Source organism: Narcine bancroftii, chromosome 3 (assembly GCF_036971445.1).
Source record: "Narcine bancroftii isolate sNarBan1 chromosome 3, sNarBan1.hap1, whole genome shotgun sequence".
NCBI lineage: Eukaryota > Metazoa > Chordata > Chondrichthyes > Torpediniformes > Narcinidae > Narcine > Narcine bancroftii.
Window position 1 is genome coordinate 104,478,153 of NC_091471.1, and position 13,164 is coordinate 104,491,316.

General features: G+C 38.9%; 1 protein-coding gene across 1 annotated transcript in view; it reads left to right on the top strand.

The window, feature by feature from the left end:
• cnga1b (cyclic nucleotide gated channel subunit alpha 1b) overlaps window positions 1–13,164 on the top strand; it is a 48,128-nt gene that overhangs the window by 13,267 nt on the left and 21,697 nt on the right. The window contains 5 exon segments of the mRNA XM_069923091.1: window positions 1,074–1,197; window positions 4,395–4,454; window positions 8,139–8,195; window positions 8,267–8,389; window positions 10,721–10,828. Of these exon segments, the coding sequence (XP_069779192.1) occupies window positions 1,074–1,197; window positions 4,395–4,454; window positions 8,139–8,195; window positions 8,267–8,389; window positions 10,721–10,828 (472 nt within the window).

Below are 13,164 nucleotides of genomic sequence, written 5' to 3' on the forward strand. Positions count from 1 at the left end.
CTGGTTTCCTGATGATTAAACAACTGCAATCATCTGTAATTGATGATTAAGTTTCATTTAGTATTATTGTCAGTGACGCCTTCCAACATTTTGACGATGTTTGATTGCAGGCTGATAGAAAATTAAATTTAAATTTCGACATACAGCACTGTAACAGGGCTCAAGCCCATGCTGTCCAAATACCCCAATGAAGATGACTGGCCAAGTTGGATTTGTCCTGAACACTGCATGTGTCATTGTCAGGAAAATGTTGGTATCTGTAGCTATTAAAGAATATTTTGGCTCAACCATAATTGATCCTATAGCTTCAATGTGATACTTGATTGTTGAATCCAAGAAACAGATCTGTGCCATGACAGGATGTAGACTGAATTGAATTGTCTGAATTAAACTGTGTAATGGTGAAAAACTCAGAGGGAGGCCAAGGATTAATCAATCTTGTCAAGGTGGCATATGTGAACAATTCTATCTGAAGCTCTCTACACATTCGCCAGGGCTCAGTGCATTCTGCAGGTTATGAAATCAAGCAAGCAGAGAATAGTCAAAGTGAGTTTGAGAAAATCACTTAAAGTTAAGGTATCTCACAGGATGACAAATTAATTATTAGATTACATTGTCATTTGTCAAAATTATTAGAGAAAATTTTACTCTGTAATACTGTTGCAAAACATCAAATTTCATGACATGTTCATGACAAATTCTGATTGGGTTAGAAAGAAAATGATTGCCATTTCTTCAATCTTGTATTTTGCACTCAAGGGCTGAGCTCTACCATTAGTGAAGCTGGAAGTGTTAAAGGATGCACCTTCAACTGTTAGACCCCCATCATGCATGAATAGATTCGGCAGAACTAGAGAGCTGTCTCTAACATACTGCATGGATATAAACCATTGTGTAGCTTCATCAGGTGGCCATAAATTAATCTACAAGTACCAAAATTAAAATAGGTGCAAGGGAAAATAATGAACAAATCTGATTAACGCATCTCAATTGAGTGAACTTGAATACCATATGGGACAAAAAAAAAAGCAAATGTATTGCTTCAAATTATTTGTTGCCTTTTTTCTTTTTAGGAATCAATTTTGCTATCCAAATGGCAGCTATAATTAATACACATCGGACCTACCTACACATTCCCCAGGTGTCAGTTCATCCTGCAGGGGATGAGGTTGAACAGATGGAGAATGGACAAAGCAGGTATGAAAGAACCAATTAAGGTGTCTTACTAGATATCAGATTAGCAATTAGATTTAGCATTTGCCAAAATCCTTTTGTTTGAATTGTGCTCCAAATTGAATGCCTGAAGTCTAATTTGGATTCTGGTTTTAGAAATGTTGGCATTGGATCTATTAACAAAGGAAACGTAATGAAATTGCAAATTTTTCCACTTTCTCTTTCTGACATTAACCTATTAAACGTGTCCTTGGGAAATGCATAGACCTCTCTTGAGCACTTGTAAGTTTCTACATGCAACTAGGTTTGGCAGATCTGTCTTCCTGTACCAAAATCCATTGAGTTCATTTGGAAATCAGTCAGCATAAATTATATAACTTGACAGGCCATAGCTAAAATATCTCATTACATTCTCAACTGAGTTCTTTGTCTGCTTGAAAAGTAATATTTCTACAAAGAAATACCAGTGTGGTATAGATCTCAGTTCTGATCCACTAAATATACCGTACTCTAATGTTAAATCACCCTGTAATAGAACACTGTTTTTGTTTAGTTATTTATTATAAGACGCAAGGCTATTCAGTAGTTCAATGTCAGCAACCAGCTGATCATTATTTTCCCTTCTGTTTATTCTTTCTCATGTGCCCATCAACTCTGCTTTGATTCTTTTGCCATTTACCTGGACTAAGGGGTACTTTACTGTAACCAAATAACTCAACTGCACATCTTTGGAATGTGGAAGATAATCAGGACATCCAATCTATGGAATCAGTGTAAATGGGAAAATGGTCAGCATGGGAACAATGGACTGAAGGACCTGTTTCTGTGCTGGCCAACCATGACTTCTGCACTCATGGCTAATGTGTGAATTCCATACAAATTATATCATGGTCAGGATGAAACACAAGTCTGGAGCTGTGCTACCGCATCCCTTACTGCTACACTATTATGTTGGTTCCATTCATATGTGGTTCCATTTAGTCCTCCCCATTTTCCAACCTGCTGGATCTCCACCCAAAGATGAATCTGCCTTACATCTGCTCCTTGGATGCCCTCCAGTCCATGGACTTCCAGTTTGTCTGCTTGGTTGAGTTTCAGACAAGTGTTATGAGTTATATTAGTATGGTTATGGATAAATATGTCTTTAAAAGAGATAGATTGTGGGGGTTTAGTGTAGGTTATACTTCATAAACAGAATAACACCACAAAAGACAGCTCATTTTAAATGTAAAAGCTTTTCTGAAGCTAGATGTTGATGGTCCGATTAACTTTGCAGAAGCAATGAAGAATGCTGATGCATTAAAGTCCAGGGTCAAAGATAATGATAAGATCTTTCACAAAGTTTGGGTTTGGAGCCCTGTAAGAAATCATTTGGTTTTTACAAGCAGAGAGAAGAAAAACAAACAGGTGATTTCTCTTTTAGGAGAGAGAGAAGTCAGTTCTACAGTAGCAGTTGAGGCTGAAAAATGTCAAGCTGGCAGGCTTGTTGAAAAAACTCATTTTGAAGATCCATTGTGAGTTCTGAATTCAGCCTGTTCAAATCCCTTGTAGTCCTTACAAGAGGAAATTGCTGGCTAGAGGGTTTCTCCTGAAATAAGGGAAACAAGAGGCACTCTGTGGTGACATGGAAGAAGAGGTTATCATTTGGAAAACCCATGATGGGGCAAGTTTCTTCAGCAAGACAGTGAAGTGACCAATTGGAGGAAATTAGTTTGTGTGTGTCCAGTGAGCAACAAATATTTCTCTGAAACCAAGAAGAATTTTCCTGAGTGATAACCATTTAACTTTAAACACCAGAACCTGGTGGACATCATAAATGTTGAATTCTGTGCACAGTATGAGAATTGCCTGATTCCAGTGAACTTGGAGAAGTGAAAAGCGAATGACTGGACAATGAAACAGAGAACTTTCCTGAGCAAATATATATACACATTACATACACATGCGCTTAGAATTAGAAGGGGGTTGTTAGGTTAAGTTAAGAGTAATAAGATTGATCCTGTTATTATGTTTAAAGAAAATTAAAAGCAACTTTTGTTTAAGTACCCATTGTCTTGGTGAATTTCTATTGCTGCTGGGCTTTGGAGTCCTCTGGGCTCGAAACCCAAGATGCATATTGAATGGTTTGACACAGGACCTGAGGACCTGAGGAAGGCACTGGCTTTTCCCATTCACAATTCCTCTCCCAATTCTGACTTTCTCTTGGTCCTGAGTTACTATTTGATCTAGTAATTTGGAAGGACGTGTTCTAATTTTATTTTATTTTGAAGTATCATATAATCAGTATTACTTAATCTTCTAGACCCTCAGTGATAATCTGATGAAGACGATGAGAAACTGCCAGGACAACAATTTGCTTGGTGTCTAATAGGGCACTTTTTAGTTCCTCCCAGTCAAAATGGGTCCTAGTGGAACCTTTGCACATGTTAACAGGGGTTGTTATTGTGTTAAAACAGTGCAGTAAACTCATTTTACTTCAGCTTAATAGGATCCAGTATGCACCTAGTTCAGATCAGATGTAGTGTTCCTCAGTGAAGCACAATGAGCCTTGGTATACAGAGGGGGTCTAGGCCAACTGGCATGATTGATGTAGGAAAGACATCAGTCATGCAAGGTTTTATGGCCCCATACAAAGCAGGCCATTGCTGGTGGGATCCCAGACTGGATCCTGATACTCAGGTTTTCAATTGATATTGGATTTGTCAGGCTTGCTTGATGGTTTATTTCACACAAAAAAAGTTACATAGAACAAAGTGATTATACTTTTATTTTCTAGCAGCTTAGCAAATATTATTGTTTATAATACTGATAAACATAACAAAGCAATAGAACAGCTGTAATTAAATTTCCAATTGTTCATCACATTGCTTCCATGGCTACCACCACTCTAACACATTTTAAGCCCTGAAAATGTATTTTCAACTTGTCAGAAAGAAGTTCTAGAGTTCCAGAAGATCAGTGGCATCACTCAAACCCTTCATTAGAAAATCCACATTGTCCTGAATATTAGAGAAAGTTGAAATAACTGACAGTTTGACTAAAGGCGTGTAACCTCTGTACTGTAAGAGTTCATTTTTTTTATGCTTTTACTTAGTGTGGGCTGCGTAATATTCATCCATTTAAAGTTATTTCAGATCAACATTTACTTAGAATTCACAGTTATCCATTTATAATTTTTGTGTTGAGTTAACCATATTTCTAACCAATTACCTGTCTCTTAGGAACCAATTCCTTCCTTCTGATGTAGAGATGTCTAACATTAATAACTGCAACAACAACGAGTAAGTATTTGGTGGATTTCTGAATTGATGAACATACAGAGAATAAGTGTTTTGTGATTTAAAAAAAATCATGTCATATATGATGGAGGGACAGCATTCTCTCCAATGAATCAAACCCCATTCCTCATATTTGAGAACATAATATGACTTGCACAATTCAGTACTGAAGTGCTACCTTTAGAGTTCATTCATATGATATGTTCAATCCATCTGCCCTTTCTGACAGTGGTCAACTGTTCTCTCTGGTTACAATTTAATGCCTCAACCAGTACCAAGAATAAATGTTGTTGCCATTTATTCATTTGTGTTTGAGAGAGCACATGGATTGGTTATAACATCACAGCAGTGACTACGCTCCTGAAGTACTTTTTAATTATAAAAAACATTGAGTTGTCCTGAGCTTGTGAAAAGGGTTATATGTGCAGTTGTAACTTTAAACTAATAATGCAACTAATAAGTTTCAGACTTTTAAAATGGAAATAAATAAATACAATTGGATTTTAAATATTTCGCGTATGAAGAGAGTCGGAAATATGCGTTGGGAGGTCTGCAATTACCTCATTTTCAAAATTATTATAAAGCTGCCCAATTAAGATTTATTAATCATATATTGGATGTTTCGTATCCTCCTACTTGGGCTAGGGTAAAATTGGTTAGTATTTCAGAATCCTATCCACATTATATTTAAGTAGAATTCTATTTTATTACAGAGATATAATGTACCAATTTTAAAACATTTGTTAGAGATTTGGACTAAAAGGAATTTATTGATAGGTATGAAAGGTAAATTATCGGTCCAGGCTCCAATATATCAAAATAAATTGATACCTTTTTCACTGAATAATAGATTTTTAAAAGACTGGCAGATTAAAGGAATAAAATTATTGTGAGATTGTTTTGAATAGAGTAAATTTTTATCTTTTAATCAACTTGGGGAGAAATTTGGAATTTCAGTGAATTCTTTATTTGTGTATTATCAGCTTAGAACATTAGTGAAGGATAATTTCGGAAGAGAGATGAAAATCCTTAAGTTAACGAAATTTGAGTTCTTGATTTCTCATTCATTAACTCGGGGTTTTATTTCTGAGATGTACACATTGTTGCATAGAAACATAGAAAACAGGTGTAGGAGTAGGCCACTTGGCCCTTCAAGCCTTCACCGCCATTCATTATGATCATGGCTGATCAGTACCCGGTTCCTGCTTTCTCCCCATACCCCGAAATCCCCTTGGTCACAAGGGCCAAATCTAATCTACACTTAAATATTGACAGGGAAATGGCCTCAACTACTTCCTGTGGCAGAATTGCACACATTTACCACTCTCTGAGAGAAGAAATGTTTCCTCATCTCAGTCCTAAAATACTTCCCCTTTATCCTTAAACTATGGCCCCTGGTTCTGATTTTTCCCAGCATTGGAAACAACCTTCCTGAGTCTAGTCTGTCTAAACCCTTAAGAATTTTATGTTTCTATAAGATCCCCCCTCAATCTTCTAAATTCCAGAGAATACAAGCCTAGTCTATCCAACCTTTCTTCATATGCCAGTCCCTCCATCCCCGGTATCAACCTAGTGAACCTTCTCTGCAGCCCCTCCAAGGCAAGGATATCCTTCCTCAGATAAGGCGACCAAAACTGCACACAGTACTCCAGGTGGGGTCTCACCAAGGCTCTGTACAGCTGCAGCAGGATCTTCCTACTCCTGTACTCAAATCCTCTTGCTATGAGCGCCAACATACCATTCGCCCTCCTCACCGCCTGCTGCACCTGCACACCCACTTTCAACGACTGATGCACAGCAACACCCAAGTCTCGCTGCATCTCCCCTTTTCCTAAACAGTTACCATTTAAATAATAATCCTTTTTCCTGTTCTTCCCTCCAAAGTAGATAATTTCACATTTATCCACATTAAACTGCATCTGCCACGTCCTAGCCAACTCACCTAACTTGTCCAAATCACCCTGCACTCTCCTGGCATCCTCCACACAGCTAACCCTGCCACCCAACTTCATATCGTCTGCAAATTTCGAGATACTGCTATCTATTCCCACATCTAAGTTGTTGATATATATCGTAAACAACTGCAGCCCCAGCACTGAGTCCTGCAGCATCCCACTAGTCACTGGCTGCCATTCTGAAAAGAACCCATTTATTCCTACTCTTTGCTTCTTGTCCCTCAACCAATTTCCTATCCACCTTAATACCATACCTCCTATACTGTGCTCTTTAAGTTTATACGCTAGCTTTCTGTGCAGAACCTTATCAAACGCCTTACTAAAGTCCAGATATACCACATCCACTGGTTCTCCCCTATCCACTCTACTGGTTATATCCTCAAAAATCTCTATTAGATTCATCAGACATGATTTCCCCTTCACAAAACCATGCTGACTCTGTGCAATGATACCACTGCTTTCCAAATGTACTGCAATTGTATCTTTGATAACCGATTCTAGCACCTTCCCTACTACCGATGTCAAGCTAACTGGTCTGTAGTTTCCCGATTTCTCTCTCCCTCCCTTCTTAAGGAATGGGGTTACATTGGCCACCCTTCAATTCTCAGGAACTAATCCAGTATCCAAAGAGGTTTGAAACATTATCACCAACGCATCCACTATTTCCTGGGCTATTTCCTTCAGCACTCTCGGATGCAGACTATCCAGCCCCAGGGATTTATCTGCCTTTAATCCCTGCAATTTAACTAATACAACTTCTCGACTTACAATTATTTCTTTTAGTCCCTCCGTCACAATAGATCCCCGATCCTCAATAATTTCCTGTAGATTAGTTATGTCTTCCTTGGTGAAGACAGAACTAAAATAGTCATTCAAACAGTCAAGACACAATGGATAAAATAAATTTAGATAAATCTAGGTCCAAATGGGAAAGTGATTTAATGTGTCATATTGATCAGGCTGATTGGGAGACTATGTGTCATGATGGAGTGACTAAATTGCTTAATGTAAGATATAGTATGGTTAATTATAACTTTTTGCATCAGTTGTATCTGACCCCTGAGAAATGGAAAAAAATATGGATTTAGTCATTCAGAAGCATGTTTTAGATGTGGAGTATGTGTAGGAACATTTTTACATTCAGTTTGCTTTTGTGATAAGGTTCAACCATTTTAGCAAAGATTAGGGAATTTCTTCAAAAATTGTTTAAGATTAAATTTCTATTAGATCTAAAAATTTTCCTGTAGGGTTGTACTGCCCTACTTACTGATCTGGGGTTGGATAAGTTTCAGACAGCCTTTCTTCATTTAGCATTGGCGGTAGCACATAAATGTGTGGCTGTTTCATGGAAGGATGAAGTTGAGGTGAATATAATTCATTGGCGTCATGAGTTGAAATCTTGTATTTATATGGAGTAAATAACATACAGTTTGTATGGATAATTATTTTTTTATTAAGATGTGGTCGCCTTATTTGAATTGTATGGGTTTAGTAATATCTTAAAGTGTTGTACAAGTTTTTTTTTTATTGGTCTTTGCACGCTCCCCTTGCCGGGTATGCTGAGGGAGGGGGAGGGGTAGTTGTAGTTTGTTTTTGTTTTTTATATTACGTATTTTGTATAAGTTTTTTAAAAATTTTAAATAAAGTTGGGAAAAAAAGTATGAAGAGAATCATTAATGATGAGTAATGGATTATAAACATACTGGATAATACCTATTATGTTTATTTTTAGAGAAAAAGGAAAAAAGAAAGAATCCAAAAAGAACAAAAAGGAAAATAAAGGGTGAGAGTTTCACTATGCACATCCTTTGAAATGACTTCTCTTACTGTGCAAGTGACAAATACCATTCCCTTTTACAGCAAATCTGGTGGCAAAAAAGGGAAGAAAAAGGACAAAGAGAAGAAAAGGGACAAAGAGAAGAAAGAAAATGAAGAAGAAAAGGAAAAAGGAGAGAAGAAAGAAGAGAAGAAAGGCAAATTTCAGTAAGTGTCCTTGGATTTTACTCAGTTGGAGTACAGCATATTGCTCTAGCTGTGGGTATATAATTTATGGAAATGTTTTTATTTTATGGTTATAATATCAGATATGCAAGGAAAGCAATGCATTTTAATATCTAAGTAATTCATGGAAAGAAATTCATGGCAGGAATGTTGTGTAGTGGTTAAGATAATGGAATAGTGGAAAAAGTTCTGGATCATGGATCCAGAGATAAAAGATTGAAATCCTTCATGGCATACAGTAAATTTAAACTCAGGTAACCAAATCAATACTTTATCTTAAATGTAAACTGATGTCAGTAATGGTAACCACAAAACTCTCAAAATGCCATAAACTCACTAATGCCATATAACCATATAACCACTTACAGCACAGAACAGGCCAGTTCGGCCCTACTAGTCCATGCCGTAACAAATCCCCACCCTCTTAGTCCCACTGACCAGCACCTGGTCCATACCCCTCCAGTCCTCTCCTATCCATGTAACTATCTAGTCTTTCCTTAAATGTAACCAATGATCCCACCTCGACCACGTCTGTCGGAAGCTCATTCCACATCCCCACCACCCTTTGCGTAAAGAAATTTCCCCTCATGTTCCCCTTATAATTTTCCCCCTTCAATCTTAAACCATGCCCTCTAGTTTGAATATCCCCCACTCTTAATTGAAAAAGCCTATCCACGTTTACTCTGTCTGTCCCTTTTAAAATCTTAAACACCTCTATCTAGTCCCCTCTCAATCTTCTATGCTCCAGAGAAAAATGCCCCAGTCTGCACAACCTTTCCCTGTAATACAAACCTTGAAATCCTGTCAACATTCTCGTGAACCTTCTCTGCACTCTCTCTATTTTGTTTATATCTTTCCTATAATTTGGTGACCAAAACTGTACACAGTACTCCAAATTTGGCCTCACCAATGCCTTGTACAATTTCATCATAACCTCCCTACTCTTGAATTCAATAATCCAATTTATGAAGGCCAACATTCCAAATGCCTTCTTCACCACACCATCTACCTGAGTATCAGCCTTGAGGGTACTATTTACCACAACTCCTAAATCCCTTTGTTGCTCTGCACATCTCAATAGCCTACCATTTAATGCATATGACCTATTTAGATTTGCCTTTCCAAAATGTAACACCTCACATTTATCTGTATTAAATTCTATCAGCCATTTCTCAGCCCACACCTCCAGCCTTCCTAAATCACCTTTTAATCTACGGTAATCTTCCTCACTGTCCACAACACCACCAATCTTTGTATCATCCGCAAACTTGCTTATCCAATTCTCCACCCCTACTTCCAGATCGTTAATATATATAACAAACAATAGTGGACCCAGGACCGATCCCTGGCCTCCAATTGGACAAACAATTTTCTACCTTAAATGACACCTCCCATCCAACCATTGCTGAATCCATTTCACTACCTCCTCATTTATACCTAATGCCTCCACCTTTTTTCCTAACCTCCTGTGGGGAACTTTGTCAAAAGCTTTACTAAAGTCTAAATAGACAACATCCACAGCTTTCCCTTCATCAACCTTTTTTGTAACCCCCTCGAAAAACTCAATCAGGTTTGTCAAACATGATCTACCCCTGACAAAACCATGCTGATTACTCCCTAGCAATCCCTGTACCTCCAAATAATTGTAAATACCATCCCTCAGAACACTTTCCATCAACTTGCCCACCACAGACGTCAGACTCACGGGCCTATAATTCCCAGGTTTACATTTAGATCCTTTCTTAAACAGTGGAACCACATGCACCACCCTCCAATCCTTTGGCACTATCCCTGTGGCCAGTGACATCCTAAATATCTCTGTTAATGGCCCCACTATCTGTCCACTAGCCTCCCTGAGTGTCCTTGGGAATATTTTGTCCGGTCCCGGAGATTTATCCACCTTTATCTTTTTCAACACAGCCATCACTACCTCCTCGGTTATCCTTATATGCTTCATGACCTCCCCACTATTTTTCTTTACCTCAACTGGTTCAATATTTTTTTCAGAGAAAGAAATCTCCAGTAATTTGTTGCATGCTACTGTGTTGAAGTGCTTTGGAAATATTATCATAAATGATTAGTTGATGTAAACCATGTATTGATACGGATATTTTCTGGTCAATAATTATAAATTTTGCAATTGATACATGGTTTCCACCTAGAATGCAATTGCATAAAATATGTTTTTAGCAAATACTATTTTCAGTGCCTTTTTCTTCTTTCAAACTTGTAGCTTTTTAAATGGAGATATCATTTAAATGTCACATAATAAAAGGATGATAAAGATTTTACATCTGTATAATTTATATTTAGATGGGCAAAACGGTTACCCATTTTGGACCCAGCAGGAAACTTGTACTACAATTGGCTCCTGATAATTACAATGCCAGTAATGTACAACTGGACCATGATCATAGCGAGGTAGGTTAAGGCATGAAAATTATCAAACTATTGAAAGTAAACTTTGAGGTGATGCAGTGGTGTAGATGATGTTATGTGCAATTATGCTGAAAGACAGCTTATGAGTTGGATAGCTTATGATACAAACATAAAAAAATGAAATAGCTAATCTCTCATGAGTGTAACAACATTGGTCATTATTAGTCTCTTATCTCAGTGAAGATATCTTTACAACAGGTCAAGGAATGGTAACATATTAGCATTAGCATGCAGAATCCGGTAATATGTGTATAAGTTTTGGGAAGACCTGCAAACCAATATAAAAAGATCAAAAAGTGTGCATAAAAATACCAGCTATAAGTTACATTTACTGGATCTTTGTGCACCAAAAAAAAACACTTTGCAAATTAGGGAGGAAAGAGAAAACAGAAAAAAAAAGCAGAGGAAGAAAATACAATCAATTATTGAATAATATGATATTGATAGGAATCATGGACATTTATTGCATTAAGTTTTATTAGATAAATTCTTACCTCCAAGCAAGAAAGTTGTGGACTTAAAACTCATGACAGAACTTAAGAATGGTCTCTAAGCAATGTAATAGAGATCCAGAAACAAAACCAGGTTTATTGACATTTACATTATGTGTTTTGAAATTTGTTGTTTTGCGGCAGCAGTATGGTGCAGAACATGGGACAAAAATTACTATAAATTACAATTACGTAAATAAAGATTTTTTTAAAATAGTGCAAAAAAAATAAAGTGAGCTACTCTCAACCAAGCCAGCAGGCCAGTAGTATTTTCTTCCCATACCTTTCTGAGACACAGCACTTCTCTGTTGAAGCGATATCCCACTGGGGTCGTTATCTGACCGGGAAGAGATTTACCCTGCTAATGGACCAATCAGCTGTTGCTTTCATGTTCAATACCAAATTGTGGGGTAAGATCAAAAATAACAAAATCCTGAGCTCTCCACCTACAACTACAACATCCTATACTGGCTGGGCAAGTTTAACAAACCCCCAGATGCCCTATCCCGGGGAATGTGCGCCAGTGCGCATCTTAGCCACCTCCAATCCCTCCATGATGACCTTTGCCACCCCAGAGTCATGAGATGGTTCCACTTCGGGAAAGCACAGAACCCTCCCTACTCCAATGAGGACATCAGGTCATTGACCAGACACTGTCTGGTCTGCACGGAGTGCAAACCACAATTCTTCCAGCCCCTCAAGTCGCACCTCATAAAGGCCACATGCCCCTTTGAATGACTCAATATCGATTTCAAGGGGCTTCGTCCAACAGGAACGTATACTTCTTGAACGTCATTGACGAGTAATCCAGGTTCCCCTTTGCCATCCCCTGTCCTGACATGACCTCAGTCGCTGTCGTAAAGGTGCTCCACAGCATATTCACTCTCCTCTGGTACTCAAATTATCTCCACAGTGATCCTTTATGAGTGATGAACTGTGGCAGTACCTGTTGGCTAGAGGCATTGCCACTAGTAGGACGACCAGTTACAACCCCCAGGGGAACAGCCAGGAAGTGAGAGAAAATGCCACAGTTGGGAATGCTGTCCTACTGGCTCTTAAATCCAAGGAACTGGTGGTGTCCCATTGGCAGGAAGCACTCCATGCCATCCAATCTCTGCTATGCACCATGACCAACTCAACCCCACATGAATGCATGTTTTCCTTCCCCAGCAAATCGGCGATGGAACCAAACTACCACCCTGGCTCTCATCCCTGGAACCTGTCCCACTGCAAAAACGTGCGAGGGGTCATAAGACCAACCTGTTGGTCGAAGAGGTGCAGCTTCTGCACACCAACCCTCAGTATGACTATGAGGACATGGTCCCCGCCCGGGACTTAGCACGTGCCGGAAACCCCTGCCCACTTCCCACGCTCTTCAACCTACACCCATACTGCCCCCACTAGGGACTTAGTGCAGGCCACAGACCCACTCCCACCCATAAACCCCAGACCCTGCTCCAGCTGCTCTGACCACCACAACTGCCCCCACATACAGCCAAACCCCACCTCTTATGGATCCAGCCATCCCTCCCCAGCCTTAAGACACATGACCAGCGATGGAGCTGACCACTGACCTTCAGTGGAACTGCGTTGGTCGCAGAGGCAAAGGAGACCACCTGTCCGGCTGAGCCTCGAGAATTTTTAGCCTGGCGGAGTTTTGTTTTAGAAGAGATGGTGAATATGGTGATACAAGTATGCGTATATGTCAATGGGTGGCTGGCCCATCCCCCACTGGTGACTCGCTCCCTGGTAACTCCTCCCCTTGTGACCTTGGAATAAGCAATTGGAATCAGGCCAGCTACATGTCTAGAATGTTCCTCACTCTAC